Source organism: Coturnix japonica, chromosome 3 (assembly GCF_054131305.1).
Source record: "Coturnix japonica strain WE chromosome 3, WE-NBRP24, whole genome shotgun sequence".
Lineage (NCBI taxonomy): Eukaryota > Metazoa > Chordata > Aves > Galliformes > Phasianidae > Coturnix > Coturnix japonica.
The window spans coordinates 43,587,319-43,609,049 of record NC_140665.1 but is presented as its reverse complement, the minus strand read 5'-3'; the positions used below and the strand labels follow the sequence as shown (position 1 = coordinate 43,609,049).

Here is a 21,731-nt window from a genome sequence, read left to right as displayed (position 1 = left end):
TTAACTGGAGAACACAATGAGCAGGGGCTGTTGGAAAGATAAATAACACTGAATTCAAAGCAGAGGATCAGGTTGTAGAACCTCCCAGTCCCTCCTCCCTTTCCTATCACAGAATACTCAGCATAGGCACAGACAGCACAATAACAAAGGTAATGTTATCGTGTAGTGAAGCCTGCCCTTTGAAACAATGAAGTCTACCTATAATGGGAGATTAGGAACCACTTCCTGATGCAGGTGAGATGTCAGACTAGCACAGGTATCACGGCTGCATCACATCCAGAACATCTGGGCCAGAGAGACCCCTCAGGATAAGAAGCACAGTCTGGGGAGAACGGCCCTGCTGCAAAGACAGCTGTTGGCTACAAAAGGCAGAGTAACTGCTTGGGCTAAAGTTTTGGTGCTTCCACAACAGAATGAGACCAAAAATTACCAACTGGCAAAGCTAATGCTTTCAAAGGGGCACAGGTTAAAAAGAAGAGACTATAACATACTAAGGAAACTACTGCCCTTTTAGTGAGTAATGACACATCCACTTTCAAGTGTGCAGGGTAACCAACCCTGTTGTTTATTTTTACTGAAGGCTGAGCTTTCCTCCTCAGACCATCAGCTAATAGGTGACATCACCTTTCTGTTTTGCCAGCTCATCAGCAAGAGGTGGCTGGCTGAATCTAATCAGATGATACCCTCTGCTACAGGCAATACAGTGCCTTCTGCCACGCTGCAAATCCTGGCCAATTACAGGCACTTTGACTATGATCACACCATATATTCAGAGAGAAAACAGAGCTGTTGCTAAGCACAGGGGTCTTTCAAATCCCTATAGAGGAACTGCAACCTGCAGCATCCCACAAATGTTGCTGATGATGTATGGTGCATCAACGCAAATCATACAGTGGACTGTTATCTCAGCATTCTTAATGTGTTCCTCAACTGTGCTCTTGCAGCCTGGAAGCTAATGCAATTATTCTGGAAGCCGACTTCTGCTATAGTTCACTCTTAGCTCCAGCATCACAAATAACTTGAAAAAAGTCCTTTGGATTCAGAGAAACCACAGCAGCCCATTTATTAATCTTACCTTGTGGCCAGAGGCAGAAGAAAGAGCTAAGTGAGGCATAAGATATCCCCCCAAAAAGTTTGTTTTCCCACCTGTTCTTAGTAGCATCATACCTTTATACCTTCCAAAGGCATAATACCAAGTGCTATTGCCAGAGACGTAGCATTTGCAGTGGTGTCATACACCATCCTATTCACTGTTGTGAAATTCTGTTTCTTTTTTAAAAGCATATTTATGATACACTCAGAAGTTAAGGTGAGGAAGCCACAAGCACACGGCACAGCAGCCATACAAGGCGCTTGCTTTATAAATCTATGGCTTATTCCGGATAGGAATTTGTTCATCCAACACATACTCAATACCACAGAAATTGCAGATACCCAAATGCAATTTTGTCTGCCCAGCTGATCTGGCTCCCCCTTCCATGAAGAACATTGTAAAAGATTTCCCTCCTTTTCTATGGGTCAGCACCTTGTTTTGTTTCCTTTCCTCTGTTTAGGTAACACAATCACCTCAACCACAAACAAAAACATTGTGGTAGTGACAGTAATGGGAGGACGATTGGACTGGATGACCTTGTAGGTCCTTTCCAACCTCACGATTCTATGATTCACAGAATCACAGAATCACAGAATGACCCGGGTTGGAAGAGACCTCAAGGATCATGTAGTTCCAACCCCCCTGCCTGGCAGGGCCACCAAACATACACATTTACTAGATCAGGTTGCCCAGGGCCCCGTCCAACCTGGTCCTGAACACCTCCAAGGACGGGGCATCCACAACCTCCCTGGGCAGCCTGTTCCAGGGCCTAACCACTCTCCTAGTGAAGAACTTCCCCCTAACATCCAACCTAAATCTTCCTTCTTTTAACTTAAAACCATTTCCCCGTGTCCTGCTATTGTCAGCCCTTTCGAAGAGTTTACTCCCCTCCTGGGAGTAAGTTCCCTTCAGGTATTGAAAGGCTGCAATGAGGTCACCCCGCAACCTTCTCTTCTCCAGGCTGAACAAACCCAACTCCCTCAGCCTGTCCTCATAGGGGAGGTGCTCCAGCCCCCTGATCATCTTCGTGGCCCTCCTCTGGACCCTTTCCAAAATCTCCATGTCTTTTTTGTACTGAGGGCTCCACACCTGGACACAGTACTCCAGATGCAGCCTCACAAGAGCCGAGTAGAGAGGGACAATCACCTCCCTATCCCTATTCAAACCAAGACAGCCCAGAACTGCCACAGGTACTGTAGGAACCACCTATGTCAGTCTATACCCTATGCTGCACAGATCAGACTAGATGGCCGCAACAGGTTGCCCCTGCCTTAATCACAATTTTATAGGTTCCCGATGGATTATGTAAAAGACTACAATTACATTATAGAATTCTCAGAGTAAATAAGCTTTCAGTACTTGTAGACATTCAAAGTGAAATCCAGCACCACAGTACACAGAAGAAGAAATCCTCTTGTAGGCAACACACGGGAAATGTACTGTTTGATTTCTACACAAACAGCAAATTCTGTATGTAGCTCTTAAAAAACAACGTCATACAACTATACAAAGATAAGTAAGAAAAGGATCTACCTAACCTGTTCCAGGCAAAAGTGGATATAGTTTCATGTGGTCTGTTGAATTCACTAGTCCTATGTTTAGTCACAGTGGTTTAGTAAGGATCAGTAAGTCAAGCCAATTATTCTGTAAAAAAAACTTCTTGCTTGAGAAAACTTACCCATTACAATGACAAATCCAAAACTAGCCAATGTTAGTGACGATCCACTGTTGATCATGTTGACGAGCAGCTTGAATAAGGGATACAGCAGCAATAAGGCCCAGAAAAGCCAATTCAAAAGCGTCCATGGTCGTCGGGGTGGTACTATGGGGACTTCTGGGTAGGTTCCTGTTCGGTAGTACTGTTCTTGGAATGCATCCTGGCAGAACAAAGGAGGACAACAATTAAATCTCCATCTGCCGACAAAACTACACATTCCTGACTTTGACGTTTTGTTTGTATGTTTGTAACCCTGCTGGGAGGTCAAAGAGCAAGTCATGGCTGGAAAGCATGCGCTTTGAAGTCAGTGAGCATAGAATCAGAAATAAAGAGCTTAGAAGGATGTGTAGGCATCCTCCCTTTCTCTTATACAAAGAAGCCTGAAAAATAGCATGCCTAGAAAGTATAACAAACACAGTAAGGAAAAATAGGTGAGGAGATGTACACTCTGCAGCTACATAGACATCATTGTTGCACTTCTTGCAAGAGCTGCAGACACTGGACAGATAGTAGCAGGAAGCCAGAGAACTATTTGGGCTACATCTGCCGCAGCAGATCCTCCGCTCCTTTATGTTCTTCCATACACTGCTCTAAAACAGCCCTGACAGAAAAAGTGCCATCTTGTAAAATCCTCCAAAGAATACTTCCCACTTCTGATCACTTTGTCCCATGGATGTAGTTTTACTTATGTTCCTAGGCAGCCAATGGAAGAAAGGCCTCTCTAGAGACAGTTGAACATACAAATAGTTTAAAGATTCTTTCACTGTTTTTTATAGTCTTGTTTAACAGAATAACAGAAAGATAGCAGGGTAGAGTTTTGTTTGATCTGTGGTTTTGGGGAGGGTGTGGTGCTGTGCTTTGTCTTGTTTTTTGAAGCACAGAAGGTTTAGAATTCAGTGCTTTTCTCTAAAGCTTAGCTGCGTGAACAGCATTGCCTTTAACATTGTGACCAACATAACATATCAAAGCTGGTGGGGAATCTTCCTTCTGGTTCCAAACAAAGATTACTAATCTCATTAACACAAGACTACTTAATTGAGTCAGAATTAGACTAACATAAGAAACCCCAATTAAGTCAGAACGAAGGGCCAGATTTCTTCAAAGAAAGGAATGCTTCATGATGGTTTCAAAAAAAATGCTGGCAAGGCCAATATTGTCCCAACCAACCACAAGAAGATGAGTTCTACTATGCTATGATTTTACATTTACTTATGCTCCAGCTGACACGGACAATTCCTTAATTATTTAATGGCAATCTAGCAATTACAGGCTGCTACCATTTTATCTAATTCAAAGGGAACATTCAACTTTTAAGAGATTACACAGTAATTAAAGCATTCCTCTCTCCCTACTGAGATTAGAAAAATTATGATTGCTTTGCTCATGTGAACTAGATTATACTATGATCATTATGACTAATTAGTTAGCTGTCTTCAGTGAATTATGCAATGTATGAAGTTTTCTTTACAGTGCTTTGAGGATTTCAGTTTATGACTGGTTTAACATAGTTATTTATCATCGGCAAATTGAATTCTACTTTATACACTGGGGCTTCTAAATACCACCAGCGTTACCTAGAAAAATACAAACCATTTCTGACTGTTATTGGTAATACCATTAGGGGGCCCATTACTACGAACTGCAACACAAACACTGAAAAGAAGCAGCATATTTTCCCCCTTGTTTGTACGGCACAGCACTGGAGTCAGCAAAAACCACCGACCCTATCTCACTCAGATGTTTGAGACAGATGTAAGAAATACATAATGGACAAATGGATGTCACTGTCTTCAGCTCCCCTAATGTATCATACACCACTGTGCGGAATGGCTCCTTAATTCAGTTAGGATTCCTTGCCTTTAAAAACATTCCTGTTCCTCACAAAACAGATCCATGTGTTGATCTGTCTTCTGAGACCTAGAGGGTGCCTACAGTACCCGTGTACAGCTCAGGACAGTATTTAAATCCATCATATCCATCAATATTCCCTACAACCATCTCCCCCACAGTCATCTCCTTGCACTCCCCTGCACGCAGAGATTGTTTTCTGTTTGTATTAAAGTTTCACCCACTCAAGAATCATTTTCAGATGTGGAAGAATGCTGTCCCTAATGATTCCACCAAACTTCAGTTTCTTCAGGCACTGATGTGAATAATGCAGTAGTGAAAAAACAGGGAAAATTCATCGTCTTGCAAGAATCTAACTGGATTCTTGCCCTCTGCTCCCACCAGGGAGGTCTAGCTACAGAGGGATGCCTCTGCTCTTCCACAAAGAAATCCTCAAAGAACAAGTATCCAAAAATATACCCTTAGTTCCCAAACACTTGAGCTCTGTGCTCTTTCCTTCTTCACTTACCCTTTACTAATTCCCTGAGGAATTTTGGCATATAGTTTCATGCCTTGTTTTCCATGCTTCTCTTACAAATGAGAAGAATCAAAAACTCACTCTCTTTTTAATGGAAATTAAGATTCTGAAGCAGAACTTCTATTTCAGGAGCTGAAGCTGTAAAGAGGTACAAAGAAACAAAACATGCAAAGGCCAGCAGAGCTGTGACATTTATACAATACCTCTTCAGACTGGACACTAACATGCACTAACATGCTCCATCTATTTCTAGTTAAAGTCAAGGGGAGTCTTTCTACTGGTAACAGTTTAATAAAAGAAAAGAAAAAAAAAAGAAAAAAAAAAGGCAATTTGCAACCCAAGTTGCACCTCTGTCATGAGCCAGCATTAACTGAAACACTGCTGGCTGGCTGTACAAGGACAAAATTCATCCTCAGCAAAGGAAGAAGCACAAGGGCATGACATCTGTGTATGCCTGGAAGCATAGGAAGGAGAACAGCACTTGCCTTGTAATAGGGTGTGCCACTGTTCACCTGTAAAGGTCCTGTTTGGGACATTTGCAGCATGGCTGAATCAGAAAACAGGAGTCTGAAGTTGATTATAAGGCAAATTCCCAGAGAGCAGTATCTCTGATTGAGAAGTGTGTAACTGAGACCAAGCAGCAAGTTAAAAAAGACAATACAAGCTTTTCTCAAAGACCAGCTCCCTTATTAATGATTAAAAAGAGTCATGTCCCTTGATGTCCACTAACATCATATTTTTTCCCTCATTCAAACAGCTGTGTCCTGGATGATAATGAGAGCCCGTCACTCCAGCCTAGTACTGTGGCATGCCACAGCTGCTACATTACACTACTAGAGTACAATCCAGCTCTGCTCCATAGGGAAGGGAAGGATAGTGGAGCTTACCATTAACTTAGACTCACACTCAGATGCTCAAAGGAAAATGTACGTAGTCATGCTTTGGAGAGAGCAGGACTCTTCAGGAGTGGTTTTTTCACATAAATGCTAGAGCAGTTTGAATCACAGAATGACCCTGCTTCTGCTCAACCCTTCTATTACCATGGTCTTGCAAAATAGACAGGGCAGCAATTACTGGTAGCCCTTGGAACTTCACAGCTGACAAATCCCTATGAGTGCACCTGCATAACGAGAGGCACATTGTGGGGCAACTCTGCAAAGGGCACATAATTCATCTGTGAAGGTGTCCTAGAGCTGGCAGCCAGTGCACAGTGCAGAAAAAGCTCAGACTGCCGTGAACCAACCGTGCTGCATGCTCTCTCCCCCCATAAGGCTTGAGGGGGTATTGCAAAATTACGACTATCACTGAGAACAAGCAACAGCACATGCAACTGTAATGCAAGATAAAATGGGAATCTGATTTTCAGTAGTGTGCATACCTTGTCTTATTTTAAAACAGTAAGTGGAGTGCTATAACCAAAATAGACAAAGCAGCTGGTGAGTGCATATCTTGCAATGAATTTAAGTTCTTTGAACAAAACTTCATTACTTTTTATCATTAATATTTACTGACTCTTGAGATACGAGCCTAAAACACTTCTGGAAGCAGCACTCGGGTATCAACGCTGCATATCATCTCACCTAAGAGCCAAACTCTGTCTAAAAGAAATATGGCAGAAAGGTAAAGCAGAATTGAATTTTCACTCTGCACAATGGTTTTCATTATCTCTGAACTCTTTAACAAGTTAGCCCTGCTCTGTACCCACCTGAACAGTCTGATTTTACAGAGATGAATGAAAGCAATGGAATAACATAAAACAGCTGAAGAGGAACATACCCATCTCCCAGTCCAAAACCAACCAACCAACTAACAAAAACTAACAAAACAAACCCCAAAACATCCACACTAACTAAAAGCTGCTCAGGGAAAGGATAACTGAATATACACTCCTTCCTCCTATACTTAGATGGGAAACTACAGATTCAACCAACCAGCAAACTAAGCTGCTAGAAAAAAGGTAGGATAGATGTATACTCTGCACTAGAAATAAATGCTAAGGAGAGAATAGCAGAAAACAAAGTGAATTACTGCAAAGGATGTAACAGAGAACTCAAGAAAACAACTCCCACATTCTCATTTAATTTACGTTCCTTCCTGCAAATTTTTTAAACATTATCTTAGCAACGTGAAACATGGTTAGAAATAAAGGTGTAGTAGCAGGAAACTGACTTCTGCAATGTTCATCTAAATGACCTTTTCCATTAATATTCTTGTAGAAAGAGAGTGCACACACAGGCTCATTAAGAGGAAGTGATGGAATCAGCTGCAGAAGGCACAACTTACAGAAATGGAGCATCATAGGCAGTTACATCTTTAACTGGAGACTCAATATGCATTTGCTTTGCATATTCCTGTAAATATGCTGCTTGAGGAAACATTAATTAAACTAGGAGTAGTCAGGGTTTGAAGCAGAGAAAGGGCATGGTCAATATAGAAATGCTAACATGGCATTCTGGGTTGAGTACAACAAGTTACACTGTAATGAGTGGAAAACAGAACTTAGCTACGGTCTAAAATTTCTAAATCCTAAGCATTGCTGTATTCCAGTCTAAATACATAACTGAGATCGTACTGTGCTCTGTGTATCTATGACTCCCAATGACTGAAATGGGCGTGCTGTGTGTATTCAAAGAGCACATACACAACCGTTATTTCTTATGTTCATAAAAACAAAACCTGTAACAAACACATTCTGAAAACCTGAAGAATGAATACAAAAGCATTTGAGAAAAAGTCAATAGGCATCTACATGCATGCAGTCATTATTATTCTGCAACTGTCTTACGATCAAGAATCTTAAATGCACAATCCCATTGCTGTGCGCAAATAAGAGTGTAATTTATCAACTTGCCTGGTTAACATTGGATATTTACCTTCTAAAAGAGACAGACTAAAACAAGGGACAAACATTTTCATATACTTAAGCAGAATATACTTCATTTAGCCCACTAGTTCTTGATTTAGGAGATGCCTCTTCTATCAAGGAGGCAGTTGCTAGTTTGTATACTTCCTCTACAGTAGAGGACTACTCCTTCACTGAGGCTTGTGTAAGTTTCCTTCCTCTTGATGTTTAAAAAAAACAAACAAAAAGGCAACTATGACTGACAGTGCAAGACCTCTTTGCATCTGAAACAGCACAACACTTGTCTGGAAAAACAAACAACTAACCCACAAACCCACAAAGCACAACCACTACACATAAACTCTCTAAACATCTACTAACAGTGTCAAGAACTGAGCAGCAGTGGCTCACAAGCTTTGTTTAGACAAAACACCAACCTTTTCTTGATACAGTCTGTGGAGCCAATTAGAACACTCCCGCTCATCTTCTGGGATTTCTTCCAATGGAATCCGCCTGCCAATAGTAAACAAGAGAAACTGAAGAACATTAAATAGTTCCGCTCTGACAAACAGCACTTACATTGCAGAGGCAGATCATTCATCTAACAGTGGACTCACTATACTCGCCCCACCACTCTTTTATTTATTAAATAATTTGTAGTAACAACTCCCAGCTCAGAATAGTTTTGCTTCTAGAGCTACCTTCAATTCTCATATATATCTGAAACTCAAATATTGATTTCTGAAATAGTAATGCATTCTATCTGAGCTTACCTTCTAGCCAAAGGTTTGCAATTTTCTGTTTCTAAAGTAAGGCACTGAATGAGTTGATTTCCTACCTCACTTAAGTGTGTTTAGCAAACTAGGCACCACAGAGATCACACTGTTCTCCTCATAACTAGAGTAAAGCAGATCTAATATTTTTCAGGTAACTTTTCTGATTCATTAATTTATTTATTTTTAATGTGCATGCAGCATTAGATTATTTCTAGCAAAATGGCTTTTTTTCACAAAAAAAAATCCCACAAAAAAATAATAATTCAACAAATTATGTGAACTTTGGTGACAGAAAACATTCCTTTGTCATCTTCCCCTAGAAATGCCAATAGCAATTTTTAATAGATTTTATATTTTTCAGTATTATCCGTACTTTAATTCACCTCAGTTGAGAACAACACTGAATTAATTTCTTTTAGCAAAAGAGAGAATACTTCCCATAATCATTACACAGCTTGTCCCAGGAGGGAGGCAGAGTCAGTCAAATCTACCAGTAGTTACACCAGAGATGGGAACAGTCCTGAGCTTGGCTTCCACCCAGAAGCAAACCACTGCGCCAGAGGGGAAGCGTGTAGATGTGGTTTCTTGACTCCTGTCTCTGGTGCAGGCCTCAATTAAAAAAAACAATAAACTAATCCTGCAGAGCTCCAAAAGGGTTCTCATATCCTCACATAATTACAGTTGCAGAACTTTACATAAAACCCTGAGCAATCCATATGAGTTTTTCCATGTGGAGCACTGTGACACCTGGTTGGTAGAGATTTGCTTGATCTGCTTGTAAATATTTCCTTATTTATGCCAAAAAAGAATTAAAATGTACATTACTTGCCTTACATATAAATCTGCATGGTATTTCTTTCCATTTAGAACACCCAGCAACGTTGGATTCTCATTATTTCTAAAATTGAGAGTAGAATCATAGACTGCTGAAACTACAAGAAGAAAAACAAGTTATGTGAATAGAGAAGTAGCAGAATGGAAAAACCAGTCATTCACTCTCAGACAAGAGAATACTTAAAAAATCATCAGCACCATAGTTTGAGCTATCAACACAGTAAAGATAATGATGGAATATTCAAGATGCGGGTTATCAGAAGCCAAATATCCAGTAAACCTTTCAGGAATTATACCAGCAGAATGGATGAGTTTGGACTCCACGCTTGTCTCCTTCCCCCAGCAGACATCAAACACTGAGTGCAGGGAACATAATGACAATTCATACATCACAGGACATCCTAGAAGCCCTGTGGTTGGAAAACTACCAGCTTTCTCAGCTCCCTCTGAAACAGACACTCTTCTCCCCATCCTCCTACAGAAAACTGGGCAAATAACCAGGCAGATAAACACTTAGCGAGCAATATATAGTTTGTCTAACAGTGGGTAAAGTTCATCTGAGATAAATCCTGCAGCCAGAAGGCTTGATACAACTATTATTTAGGGTTCGAAATAGAAGCCCAAACTGTGTCACAGCATGAAGGTTGTATCCCTCAGTCTATTTTTTGTACTACAGTTGGGTTTTTGGCCCAAGCTCCAAACTATGTATTATAAGCCAAAATCTGCTTCAAGTACATTACTTTCAAAGTACAGTAACTACCTCCACTTTAAAGCTCTGAAGTGCAGAAGATTTTACTAATCCACTCCCTATTTACTAATCCAGTGTAACTGAAAGAATATAAAACCTTTATCCGGTTTGTAAAAGACAGACTTGTTAGCTTAGAATAATCTCAAACTATTAAAGAAAAACAATGAAATGAAAACAATTAAGCAAAGTATGATGCATCCAGCACTTCTCCTTTTTGTCTTTTAGAAGACGATTACATTTGAATTCTGATACAGTTATTAGTTATAAGTTACAGTTAACAATACAGTTACTGTTCATCATATTAGAAAATGATTCTCTTGTTCTGCAAAAAAAAAAAACAAAAAAACCCGCAGAGTTGGGCAGGATCATCTTTATGTGCTGGTAGGTCACACATCATTTTCCTCCAGCTCCACCAAAGCAAAACAAAATAAAGCAAAACCAAACCAAACCACACCAAACAGAAGCAAACTAAACTCTCCTTTTCCAGTATGTAACTTGCCTGTATTTTGATACTGAGTCCAGCTCTTTTTGTTATCACACAGAAATCTTTTGCTGGCAAAGCAGTATTAAATCCAAGATAACAACAACATACACAGGAGTAAATGGACCCCTATTATATCAGGATAGAAAGTAACTGAAGAGCTACGCTTTTCCATTTTGAAAGTGCAGGAAAAGAAGTAATGAATTATCTTGAAACCTTTTGAGAGAAAAACTTTTTTTTTCCATTTAAATTGCTATCTTCGGACATTAAATAAAGACATAAATCTCATTTTTGTCTTCTAATTAATATCTATTTTGATTCCTCGTACAGAATTCTGACAAAGAACTATACGATTAATGAATTAGGATTAACAATGACTTAAGGGTTAAGAAAGCTTTGAACTGTGTACATGGAGAATTTTTCTTACTTTTATTTTCTTACACTTATTTTATAATTTATTTTTATTGGCCTCTTGAATTTCACACGTTATGTTGTGGAGATTGAGAACTACGTCTGGATGAATGTCCAACAAATCAACCTGGCAGCAACATAATCTCATTCTAGCAAATAATGATCTGAAGTGAAGATTACAGAGCAGAGTGGGGAAGAGAAGGTGGAATTCACTGTATGTTTCAGCACGATCCATTAATGTTTAATAGCTTGCTTAAAATATCTTGCTTAAAATAATCTGTCTGCTCAAACTGGCTAACTTGCACAGGTCTAAGCACTGAAGAATTCCAGAACTGAAGAGCTGCTCACGGAAAACAAAAAAGTCAACTCGCCAGCATGGCCATATTGAATGCCATGAGAACATCACTGTGGAATTTGTTCTCACATGCTCCCTCTAGGACAGCAGTTCCCAGCACGCACAATTGGAAGAAGCTGACAACCTGGAATTAATCTGCAATTCATCTTGAGGTACATTTATGAGGTAGCCTTAACTAAACAAAAACAGCTGAAACAAACAGCCTGGTATATAGACAGAATAGCTGTTGAACACATATTTTATAGTATTTATGATGTTTATCTTTGCTGAGAGTAATGGATAGGTACTTTAGAAACAGAACTATGTTTTCATTTGCTTCCAGCTGAGCTGTACAGGCAGCAAACTCTGCACTATCATCTAACGATTCATTAGGACAGCACGCAGCCTCTAGACATGACATGGCTGGTGACTCCATCTGTTACTTGTGAGCTGATAGAGATGACCACTGATAAAAATATCAGAACAAGTTTGAAAATGCTGGAAGCAAGCTGTATTTTAAGGACATCTGAACTTGTGAAAGTCACTAAAGGGAAGTGAGTTCCATTATTTCTAATGAAGGAGAGACTAAATAATAGTGCTTATTTCATGTGGAATATTTTAGGGGGGGGACTATTTCTCTAGATGACCATTACAATAAGACTTTCTGAATAACACTTTCAGCCATTAGAGTAGTATCAACCTCGTGAAATTATATTATTCTACAGAGGCACAATTGGCAAAGGTACTCTTGCTATTATAAAAAAGGTCACTGTGATTTCTTAGAGATGGAAAAAAGAAACCCTACACCCGAGGTTCTGACAATAAAAATGTGTTCACTCAAACAGGTGTATAAGGTTATCTCTATTTAACGGCAAGTGGGAGGAGGGGAAATACAGTAATTAGGTGGTAAGTTTCTTTGTATTTGTATGAAAGATATTTTTGCCCAACTAGATCTGCTGATATTGACAGATGTGGCATCTACTGGTGCAGAGACAATTCCTTACATATACACATTAAATAAACTCCATCTGAGGTTAAGTTTTTTCAAAACATGATTTCATTAGATTGATTTCATCTGTATCTGTTTCCAACAGATACAAAAGTACAGCACAAAGGAACATCAGATGTTGAAACAAAGTTTTGGAAAGCATCAACCTGTGATTGCATCATTACAGTGGTCACATCAATGCTCTTTGGAACAAGTAATCTGATTGCAATATGAGGTATACAGACAATTACTGTGCCACATTACAAAGTGGAGCGTAACACTGAGACTAGGGAGCAGTGAACAAGTTAACAGTGAAGAAGTTAAATATTACTAGTTATTAATGTAAATATTCAAAAGAAAAAAATGTCCAAATTACTACAGCATAAAGCCTCTGCATATATTGACACTTATAGCAACACTTTTTTCCTTATAACATGGATACTCCCCACCACTTATAACATGGTATGTGCCCTGGGCCTGGAAACATTCAGGGTCAGGCTCTGAGCAACCTGATCTAGCTGTAGGTGTCCCTGTTCGTTGCAAGGGAGATGGCCTAGATCGCCTCTAAAATGACGGTAACATGTACCCCTTGTCTGGGTAAGAGTGAAACAAATAGTAACCCAGATCTAATTACCTCTCTCTTACTCCAAAAAGTGACAGTGCAAATAAGGCAACACACCCACAAGGACTGAAACACTTATCAGAGATCATCAGGCTTTCCCCTCTATTTGTTGGCTGGGTTCAAGTTACATAGTTTCAACAGCAACTATCTATGAACTTTCCCTGCTTCCTCTTGAACCCTCACAAAGGAAACCTTACCTCTTCAGCCTTATCCTCATAAATCTACCAAGGATTGAGGTAGTAACATACTGTTCCCTAAATAAGTAAACCAGGGAATCTAAGTCTTTGTTGTCCTGAAAATATATTGAATATTTAGGATTCTAGAAGTGCTATTGTGGCTTATCTAATGAAATCTCAAACTTCTTATAAATGGCACTTGAGTTCCTTGAAATTATTTCCTTTTGGAATATTTTCCCATAAACCAGCTGCTTGTCCACAGCCACATTACGCTTTGTTTTCTTCATACTGAATAGTGACAAGAAAACAAAAAATAAAAATCAACACTTAAATCACCTGTCCTTGACTCCCCAGCTCAAGATACTGGAGGTCAGAGAGTTCTGACACAGATATTCTTCAGTGCCTCAAGTCTTTCTCCCCTCCTCCTCAGCAAAACAGTCTTATTCAAAAGGGAAGGTTAAACTACGCTCTTTGGGAAGTTGCACATAAACTCCATCTATTTTGTGTATCAGAAAAGATCCAAGCAATGCGGCCTGTTTTGGGGGTGGGAAATCACTGATGCTTGACAAGCTACAACAGTGATATCATCTACCTGATTTGAGAGAGGGCATGAAGAAGAGACATGACAGGGAGCAAGATAGCTGACTGCAAAGTGGTTTTTTTGTTGCTTTTTTTTTTTTTTTTTTTTTTTTTTAACATCAGCTATCCCAGATATGCCAGATAAAAACACATCTTCAAAGACAAAAGAAGCTTTGACATTAACTTCAGTCATGCCAGAACATTTTCTTCTAAACCACTAACTACTTTGTCTTCCTTACATATCAGCCTTCTAACAGCACATAAATCCAAAGCCCAATTTAGCAGTGGGTGAAGTTTAGCACCATCTCTCCCTTGTCCATGAAGTATGCAGCAGTAAACCTAGCTGGATTTTACTAATCAAACAAGATCACTTTAAAGGCATTTGTGTCACATTCTTGCTGATGGCACTCTAAGTTGGTAAATTCAGTTCAGGTAACCAGAAGGAGAGTGGGGGGTATCAAACAACATTCACAAGGAAATATTTATTCATGTTTTGTCATTTGTTTCTAAACTTCTCCCACACATAACTTCAGAAAAGGTTGACTTCCCACATATCTGCTCCACAGAGGTTACCAAAACTCTCAGGAGTATATTTACTCAGATGTTTTAAAGTGTAACATTCTTTTGATAAAAAAAGATAATTGTATTTGCCATAAGAAAACATCTGGGATGTCTTCTTAGATTCTCTGAAGTGGTTTGTTAGCTTCATTTGGAACAGGAATTCTTAATGGTATGGTAAAAACTAAGAATCATTATCCTTTGGGAATATATAGAAAATCCAGACTCGGGGATTCCCCAGTACAATGACAGAACACAAAGCAAAAATAAGAAACTAATGAAGCTGCCCCTGGCTTTTACAAGTCAAACCCAGTTTTAATTTTCATGAACTACTAGAAGAAAGCTCAGAAAAGATTCCACCATTCTTTTGATAGAACATGCACTATGGGGAAAAGAATAGCATAGCAAAGTGAGAGCAGTTACATGAAATAACCACTTAGCACTGTTCCTTGTGACTTTCCTTACCTACATTTCTCAAACACTGCACGGTGACAGCAAATCCTTTTGTTCGTGGCAGTAGGTGATATTTGAGCTTGGGCAAGCCTTTGGCTTCAGCCACCTTCATGCTAGCCTGATGCTTCAGCTCTGTGAATCTTGTGCCCTCACAATGAATCAGGAACTATAAAGCAAGAAAGAACAGTAGTCAGAAAACAGCTCACATTTTCTACATATGCTTGACCAGAGCCCTCAGTGATTCCCACTAATATGGCCCAATCAAACACTGCTAGCAGGGACACGAGTAGACAGATACACTACAAGGTAATTGCCCTTGAGCTATTAAAAACAACAACAACAAACTTCCCTCATTTGCCACCATGTAACTTGCCATCCTGTGATCTTTAACATCTGCTTTGTTACTCATGACTAAATCACTTGATTTCTCTAATGGGTCACCCTTTCTCTAAAGAGATGTTAGAAACCAGTCAAAACATATTTTCTGTTGCAAGTGTTTTACTGATGCTGAGGTGCTCCAGTATCTAAAAGTTGTTAAGTGTCTGAACCAAATGCAATTCTAGGAAATGCCTTATTAGCTTCACTTGCCTTCACAATGGCATATGCACCATAAGCAACAGCAGATACTACCTTTGTTGATAAGGACAGGACTGATAACATATGTAGGGCAGTAGATGCAGGAGAACTGTAAGTCTCAATCCCTTAAGAACTACACAGTTTAACTGCCCAGACATTAATTACAGTTTTGTCAGTGTCAGGAAAGGGACACCACAGGGATCTTCAGAGATTTACCACGTGCTCATGTGCTTTCTGCCAAGCCTGAATCCAAATAGCAGTGCGTATTGCATCAGTGAAGTTTCAATAAGCCACAGCAAAACTTTAGCTCATTAGACAAAGAAACTGAAGAAACCTGTCCAAGTTTCCAGCTTCAGCTCCAGGCTCTCTAGGAGCACTTTTATTCACTCATAACATGCATCACATTGAATAGCCAGATGAAACATACAGAAACTGCTGAGAAAATCCTTCTAACGCATCTAGCACACTCTGCCTTTCTACCTACAAGGTGCTACCACTGTGCCTTTTGACATTATATCATTCCACCGCACCAGAATAAATCCAACAGTACAACAGCAACTAAATATTTCCTATTACAGGCACAGCCTCATCTCAGAAACCCCTTCATAGCAGCATATGAAGGATGGTGGTAATTTGAGTTTACCAATTAGCACTGACCTGCCTTGGTCTGCAAAAATGCATTCAACACCTTTTGCAAGTGAGAGAGCACAGACACCCCGCCTCCAGCTGCTATATTTAGAGAACTGGAATTTGCCTTAGAAGATTCAATGATCTCTTAGAGGTCCCTTCTAAGCTGTACAATTCTGCGATACTATGAAAGTTTATTATTGATCACAGTGGGGACGTTTTTCAAACAGCATCTGTAGGGCTCCATAGAGGGAGAATATAGACAGGTTAGACTACTCTACCAGAAATTTAAGATAAAATTCAGGTCTCTCGTAATATTCTCTGGATACTTCTAGGGAGTTCATGAATCAAAGTTCTCAGAAGCGACGCGGTTACCACCAGACACTACCCACGCTTTCATTCTTACAGGCACTGCAGCACCTCCCACTCCTCTCATTAGTCATCACTCACCCAAAAGTTTTCAGGGTAGTCCCGGAGATTCAGCAACTTCTGCATAACTGTTTTCCGATCTTCCTCCCACTTACGCTTGCAGAAGACTATCTCCAGAAAATACCACATCCAGCCAATGATAGGCATGTAGGAGAGCTCCTTCTTTGCCAGCACTTTGGAACTCTGCAAGACAGAGTGAAAGGAAATAAGACAGAATCACACCAGTTACTGAGTTCTGTTTGGACCTGGCACATGCATAGCTAGATATTAATACTGATTCATATATGGATCAGTTCCAGACAGTACAAAAGCAAAACAAAGAAAAATATTTCTTTTATGACACAGCAGCCAAATCTACTTAACACTCATAAAGCCTGCACTGTACAATAGCATATTGAGGCATACATCTGTATCACAAATATTTTCCCAATGTAGGATATCTTAACACTAGAAACAGCAGCAGCAATACAAATACTTCCTTTGCGCTCAGATTTGTTTATGGAAAGACAAAAATAGTTACACAAGTGAATTTCTCTTCGGAACACTTTCTGTAATAAGATAACCTCATGGATTTGACAGACACTGAAGGGATTCATCTACACACTGCATAACAAGTCTATTGCTTATCAAGGGTTCAACTCATTCCAAATCTTACTCAAGAACTCAGTCTCGTGATTACCTCACAACAACTCTCCTTTAGGCAGATTTGACTCCAATTGCTCATTTTCTACTTTTCAGGTCACCCTGCATTGGTGTGTGTGTACACAAAAATTATTTCAGCAATTCCTGAGGTAGCTGCATTTTCCTAGAGGACAGCAGGAGCAATTACACAATCCAGTTTCTATCTGTGATATCATTATAAGCAGTACCATGCTTGTGCTCTGCAGATGGGTTTCAGGACATGGCATCTGACTAGAAGAGATTATTCACTAGTAGAAATTATGAGCAACTATTACTTGCTTTTATTTTCTTAGTTGCTGTTGTTCATTTGGTTACTAGGAGAAGAGACTTGACCTAATTCTTTTATCTCAGTTCATTTCTCTCATCTGCTCTTTCCTTGAGGAAGGAAAATACCTTAAATAATTCAGCAATCTAAAAGCTCATAGGAGTGGAAGGCAAATGCACATGAGCAGCTTCCAAGTGACTGTTACACAGAAGTGCAAAAAAAAAGACACGAGAATTCAATTCCTAAGAATGCAAGAATTAACACCATCAAATAATTTAATACTCTATAATAAAGTTCTCTCTCAGCTATTTGGAGTCTGAGTGATGAGCCCAGATCACACCCCCAAGGCCTGTTCTCCCCCAGGGAGCAGCTGGAAGACCCAGTAGCTGATACTGAAGCAGACTTCCTGCAATTTCAGTTTTTCCTGGACATTAATCCATGCTGCATAGCAGCAGTAGCACTGAGCCCATCCTCCTCTTCCAGCTCCCCAGACCAGCTACAGGGAAAGGCTCTCCTCCCACCACCTTCCTTAGCTCTCAAAACTTTTTTTTTTTTTTTTTGCCACAGTATTGCTTTTTCTTTTCTCAGTTACTTCTGATATGAGTCATCCTCTTATTTCCAAAATAAAGCTAAACAGTTTTAGTATACACTTTTAAAAATCTTCTTGGAGCTTTTTTTTTTTTTTTTTTTTTTTTTTTGGTTATAGACAATGTCGAATGCCCAATGAAAATACAAACATAAGCACAGCAGCTCTTTCATTCCCCGCTCCTGTGCAAGACTGAGGAAGATACCTGAGCCAAAGCTTTTCCCTGTTAAAAGCCCAAAAGATGCCAAGTGATCCCAGATGAGGGAAGTGGGACAAAACCTTAGGGAAATACTACCCACACCTTAGTCACAATCAGGTCAGCCATTAGCCAGCCACCCAGTTGGAATTATAGAATCCACCATCAGGCAAACAGCAGCAGTCACACCTCATTCACCCCCCAAAACAAAGTGAAAACAAAGACAGGCCTATTGTGAGCTGTGGTGACACAGGGTGCAGCATAACCACAACAGCAGAGCAGATGCTTGAATTCTTCCACAGGTCACACTCTGCATTTTCTGTGCCAAAGCATTTTTGAAATCTAGAAGTGCACTTCAGACAAATGTGAACATGCATCTCCTTTAATGCACATAAAAAGGAATTACATCAACTAATGCTGCTTTGTGCACCTCACCTACCCCAGAAGTAGAAGGAAGACGGATGGCACAGAAGCATTTGGCAAAAGGAAGCTCTGCAGTAACTACACTGGTAGGAGTGCTCTTCTGTGGGAGTAACATATTAGGCCTGGCCCTCAGGAGCTCTCATCTCCTTTACAATAACAACAGCTACAGCCTGCTCTGTTTCAGCTGGCTACATGCGTAAATACAACAGGAAGAACACAGATGTGGTTCATTTCTGCCACCAATTTTCCTTTTACCAAAGAGCTTTGGAAAATATACGACCCTTATACTCAGCTCACTCAACAGAATAAATGGAGTAAATTGTCACTTCTTTATGAAATGCACATTGCCTTCATGAAGGAATTTAAACATTTCCACTGCTTGAAGCAGTGTAATTCCAACAGACATCTTATGAAATCACTGCTGGGACAGGAACACTTTATCTATGGTCACAGCATTTTAACACAGGTTAATTTCTTTTCACCAAGTTAGTTTGGATAGAAATAGCTGCAAAATTCTCCTTGTATGCCAATGTCACACACAAAATTTAAAGGTCATTTTAAATATGTTCATACAGCTTTGCTGAGCTATGTCTCCAGCCTCAGTTATTCAGCAACTTTTAATCACAGAGTGCAACAAAAAGCCTGAAATCTACTTGCAAGCTGAGGATGTCTAACAAAATTTGTTCTACAATTTCAAAACATATTTACTGTAGCTTCAAGACAGTAGCAGCCAGCAATTCATGTCATAGATTATTTTCTCTATGGGCTGCCCTCACTGCTGACATACTTTTGATAATTGTTTGCTCTATTTTTGAAATATAGCACTCTTTCAAATTATAGTATTAGGTCACAAGGATGAGAAGATGTATTTCTTTAGGGGGAGGGGAGGACCCACACTTTTTTTTCATGTGGGAAAGGTAACAGCAATATTTTAAATGGATGTATGCTCAAGTATATGCTAAGATGCTGTACTAAATGCAAACAATAATGTGTTTAATGCAGACAATCATATAACTTCTATTAATATATTAAAATATACAAACAAATGACTGTTAAAAACCTACCAACCATGCTCAGTTGCTCCAACAGCAAGCTTCAATATAAATATCTTTTATTTAAAATTTGGGTTTCCTGGCATATGAAACAGACAACTAGGGTTAGAAATGACTACACAGGCTGAGCAATACCTGTATTCAATGGAAAAATGAATGAGTAGATTTAGCTTTAAACTCAAGGTATTTTTTGCTGGTGAAGATATCATCTCAGGAAAAGAGTTACTAAAATCACTGAAAAGGTAATTTGCCACTGCTTGTTTACATCAAGCAATGAATCAGAAGAGCCCAGTTTACCCTGGCAGGGAGTATACCAGTATGTTTTCAGTGGAACACCTGAATAACATCTTACACAGAACGTGACTTTGTCTTCCAGGCTTTATGAACTTTGCTTTCTTCTCCTAATTTCCAGCAACACTAATAGCCTTCTACAGTTTGGTACTGCTAACACACACTAGTAGCTTCAGCTGCATAGAACCTAACTGCAAGCAGCAAGATAATCCGTGGCTTAAAATAACTTGCAAGAGAAAAAGCAAGCACAGAATTGCTTCTTGATGTGGTTTTTGCCTTCACCTCTCTAAATGAATAGGCCTCCGGCTCTCACTCAGAACTGTCAAACCAGCACCTCCTAAAACTTTGAATGGGTGCTCCAAGAGTATCATATTAAATAAAGTAATTAAAAAGTAAAATAAATGTGGTTTTGTTTGTTTTTTACCCTGTTCCATCCCAAACATACGTGTATTCTTAGTGACTCCTTTGTCTCTTTTTGCCAGGTTTTCTTCTGTAGACAAAGAAATCTTTCATGAAAGTAGAGAACCTCATGCCATCTAGGCATAAGTAACAAATAATGACAAGAAGATACAGTATCACAAACCACAGTACAAACCACAGTATCACCAGTATCCCTCCACCACAAACTTCCCCTCTCCTCATCCCCTTGAAAAACTGATAAAAAAAACAGAATCAAAACCATAGTAACAGAATATTATAAATCCGACGGGACTGCATCAATTTAGCCATAAAGACAGAAGAGAAAGTCAGAATGAAGAAGAGAGATGAAAGGAGAAGAACAATGCACGGACTGAACATCTGTTGCAAAAAAGACCAACAGGGATAGTTGTCATTGCATTTAAAAATAAATAAATAATAAACAATAAGTACAGAAAAAGGTAAATATAGGTAAATATATATTTTTTTCTGCTGCCAGGAAAGACTAGAAAGTTTTAAGGAGTTTAATTTTCCTTTATTATGAGCAAAACCACTACCACCACAAAGAAAACCCAAACCAAAGAACAAACAATGAGAATTTATTGGTTTCATTTAACACAAGTTCAAGGTGTAAAAGAGAATTTGAACACATGCTTGCAATATTGTTAACAGCACAGTCATTGTGTACCACAGCTGTAACATACAGCAGTGCACTACAACACCACCATTCTCTCTGCCTTCTGCAGCTAAACACAATCAGTCCCACTCCCTTGGCCACAATTTGCCTTCATCTTCTTTCTCTTCATCCTTCCCAGCCACCCCTCCTTTTTTCCCCATAGAATTAGGTATGACACGAGACAGAAGAGGTGCCTGAAACACAATGTACCAGGCAGACAAGTACAGAAACTTATACGGGAGGTGTCATACACAAACTTTCAACAGTAGGGGACACAACACTGACTTAGTGAGACGTTGGTAGATGCTTAAAAAGCCTACAAAGACACTTTGCAGAGTATTAAACTAAACCATGTTAAATAGAAAGCCACATTGACTCACAAAGTCCCTGAGCCACACACTGCCAAAGGCTAGGACGATCCTTAGAAATCTCACTGTATACTCGCCTTGTTCTTGCAACTCTTTCCCAAACATCTGCCTCTTGCTTCTGTTAGAAGTCAGGGCAAGACTAGCTGCCAGCATAATGGCTCTTACAT

At 39.5% G+C, this 21,731-nt stretch overlaps 1 protein-coding gene across 4 annotated transcripts in view; it reads right to left on the bottom strand.

The window, feature by feature from the left end:
• The window catches only part of AGPAT4 (1-acylglycerol-3-phosphate O-acyltransferase 4), a 64,869-nt gene that overhangs the window by 6,085 nt on the left and 37,053 nt on the right, over positions 1-21,731 (bottom strand). For 3 of the 4 annotated variants that reach the window (XM_085541404.1, XM_015858053.2, XM_015858057.3), the window contains 5 exons: positions 16,631-16,792; positions 14,990-15,143; positions 9,623-9,725; positions 8,455-8,530; positions 2,772-2,970 (listed from right to left, as the gene is read on the bottom strand). In XM_085541404.1, the coding sequence (XP_085397530.1) occupies positions 2,772-2,970; positions 8,455-8,530; positions 9,623-9,725; positions 14,990-15,143; positions 16,631-16,792 (694 nt within the window). The remainder of the gene's footprint in view (positions 1-2,771; positions 2,971-8,454; positions 8,531-9,622; positions 9,726-14,989; positions 15,144-16,630; positions 16,793-21,731) is intronic. The other variant, XR_014943972.1, reaches the window with a different exon arrangement.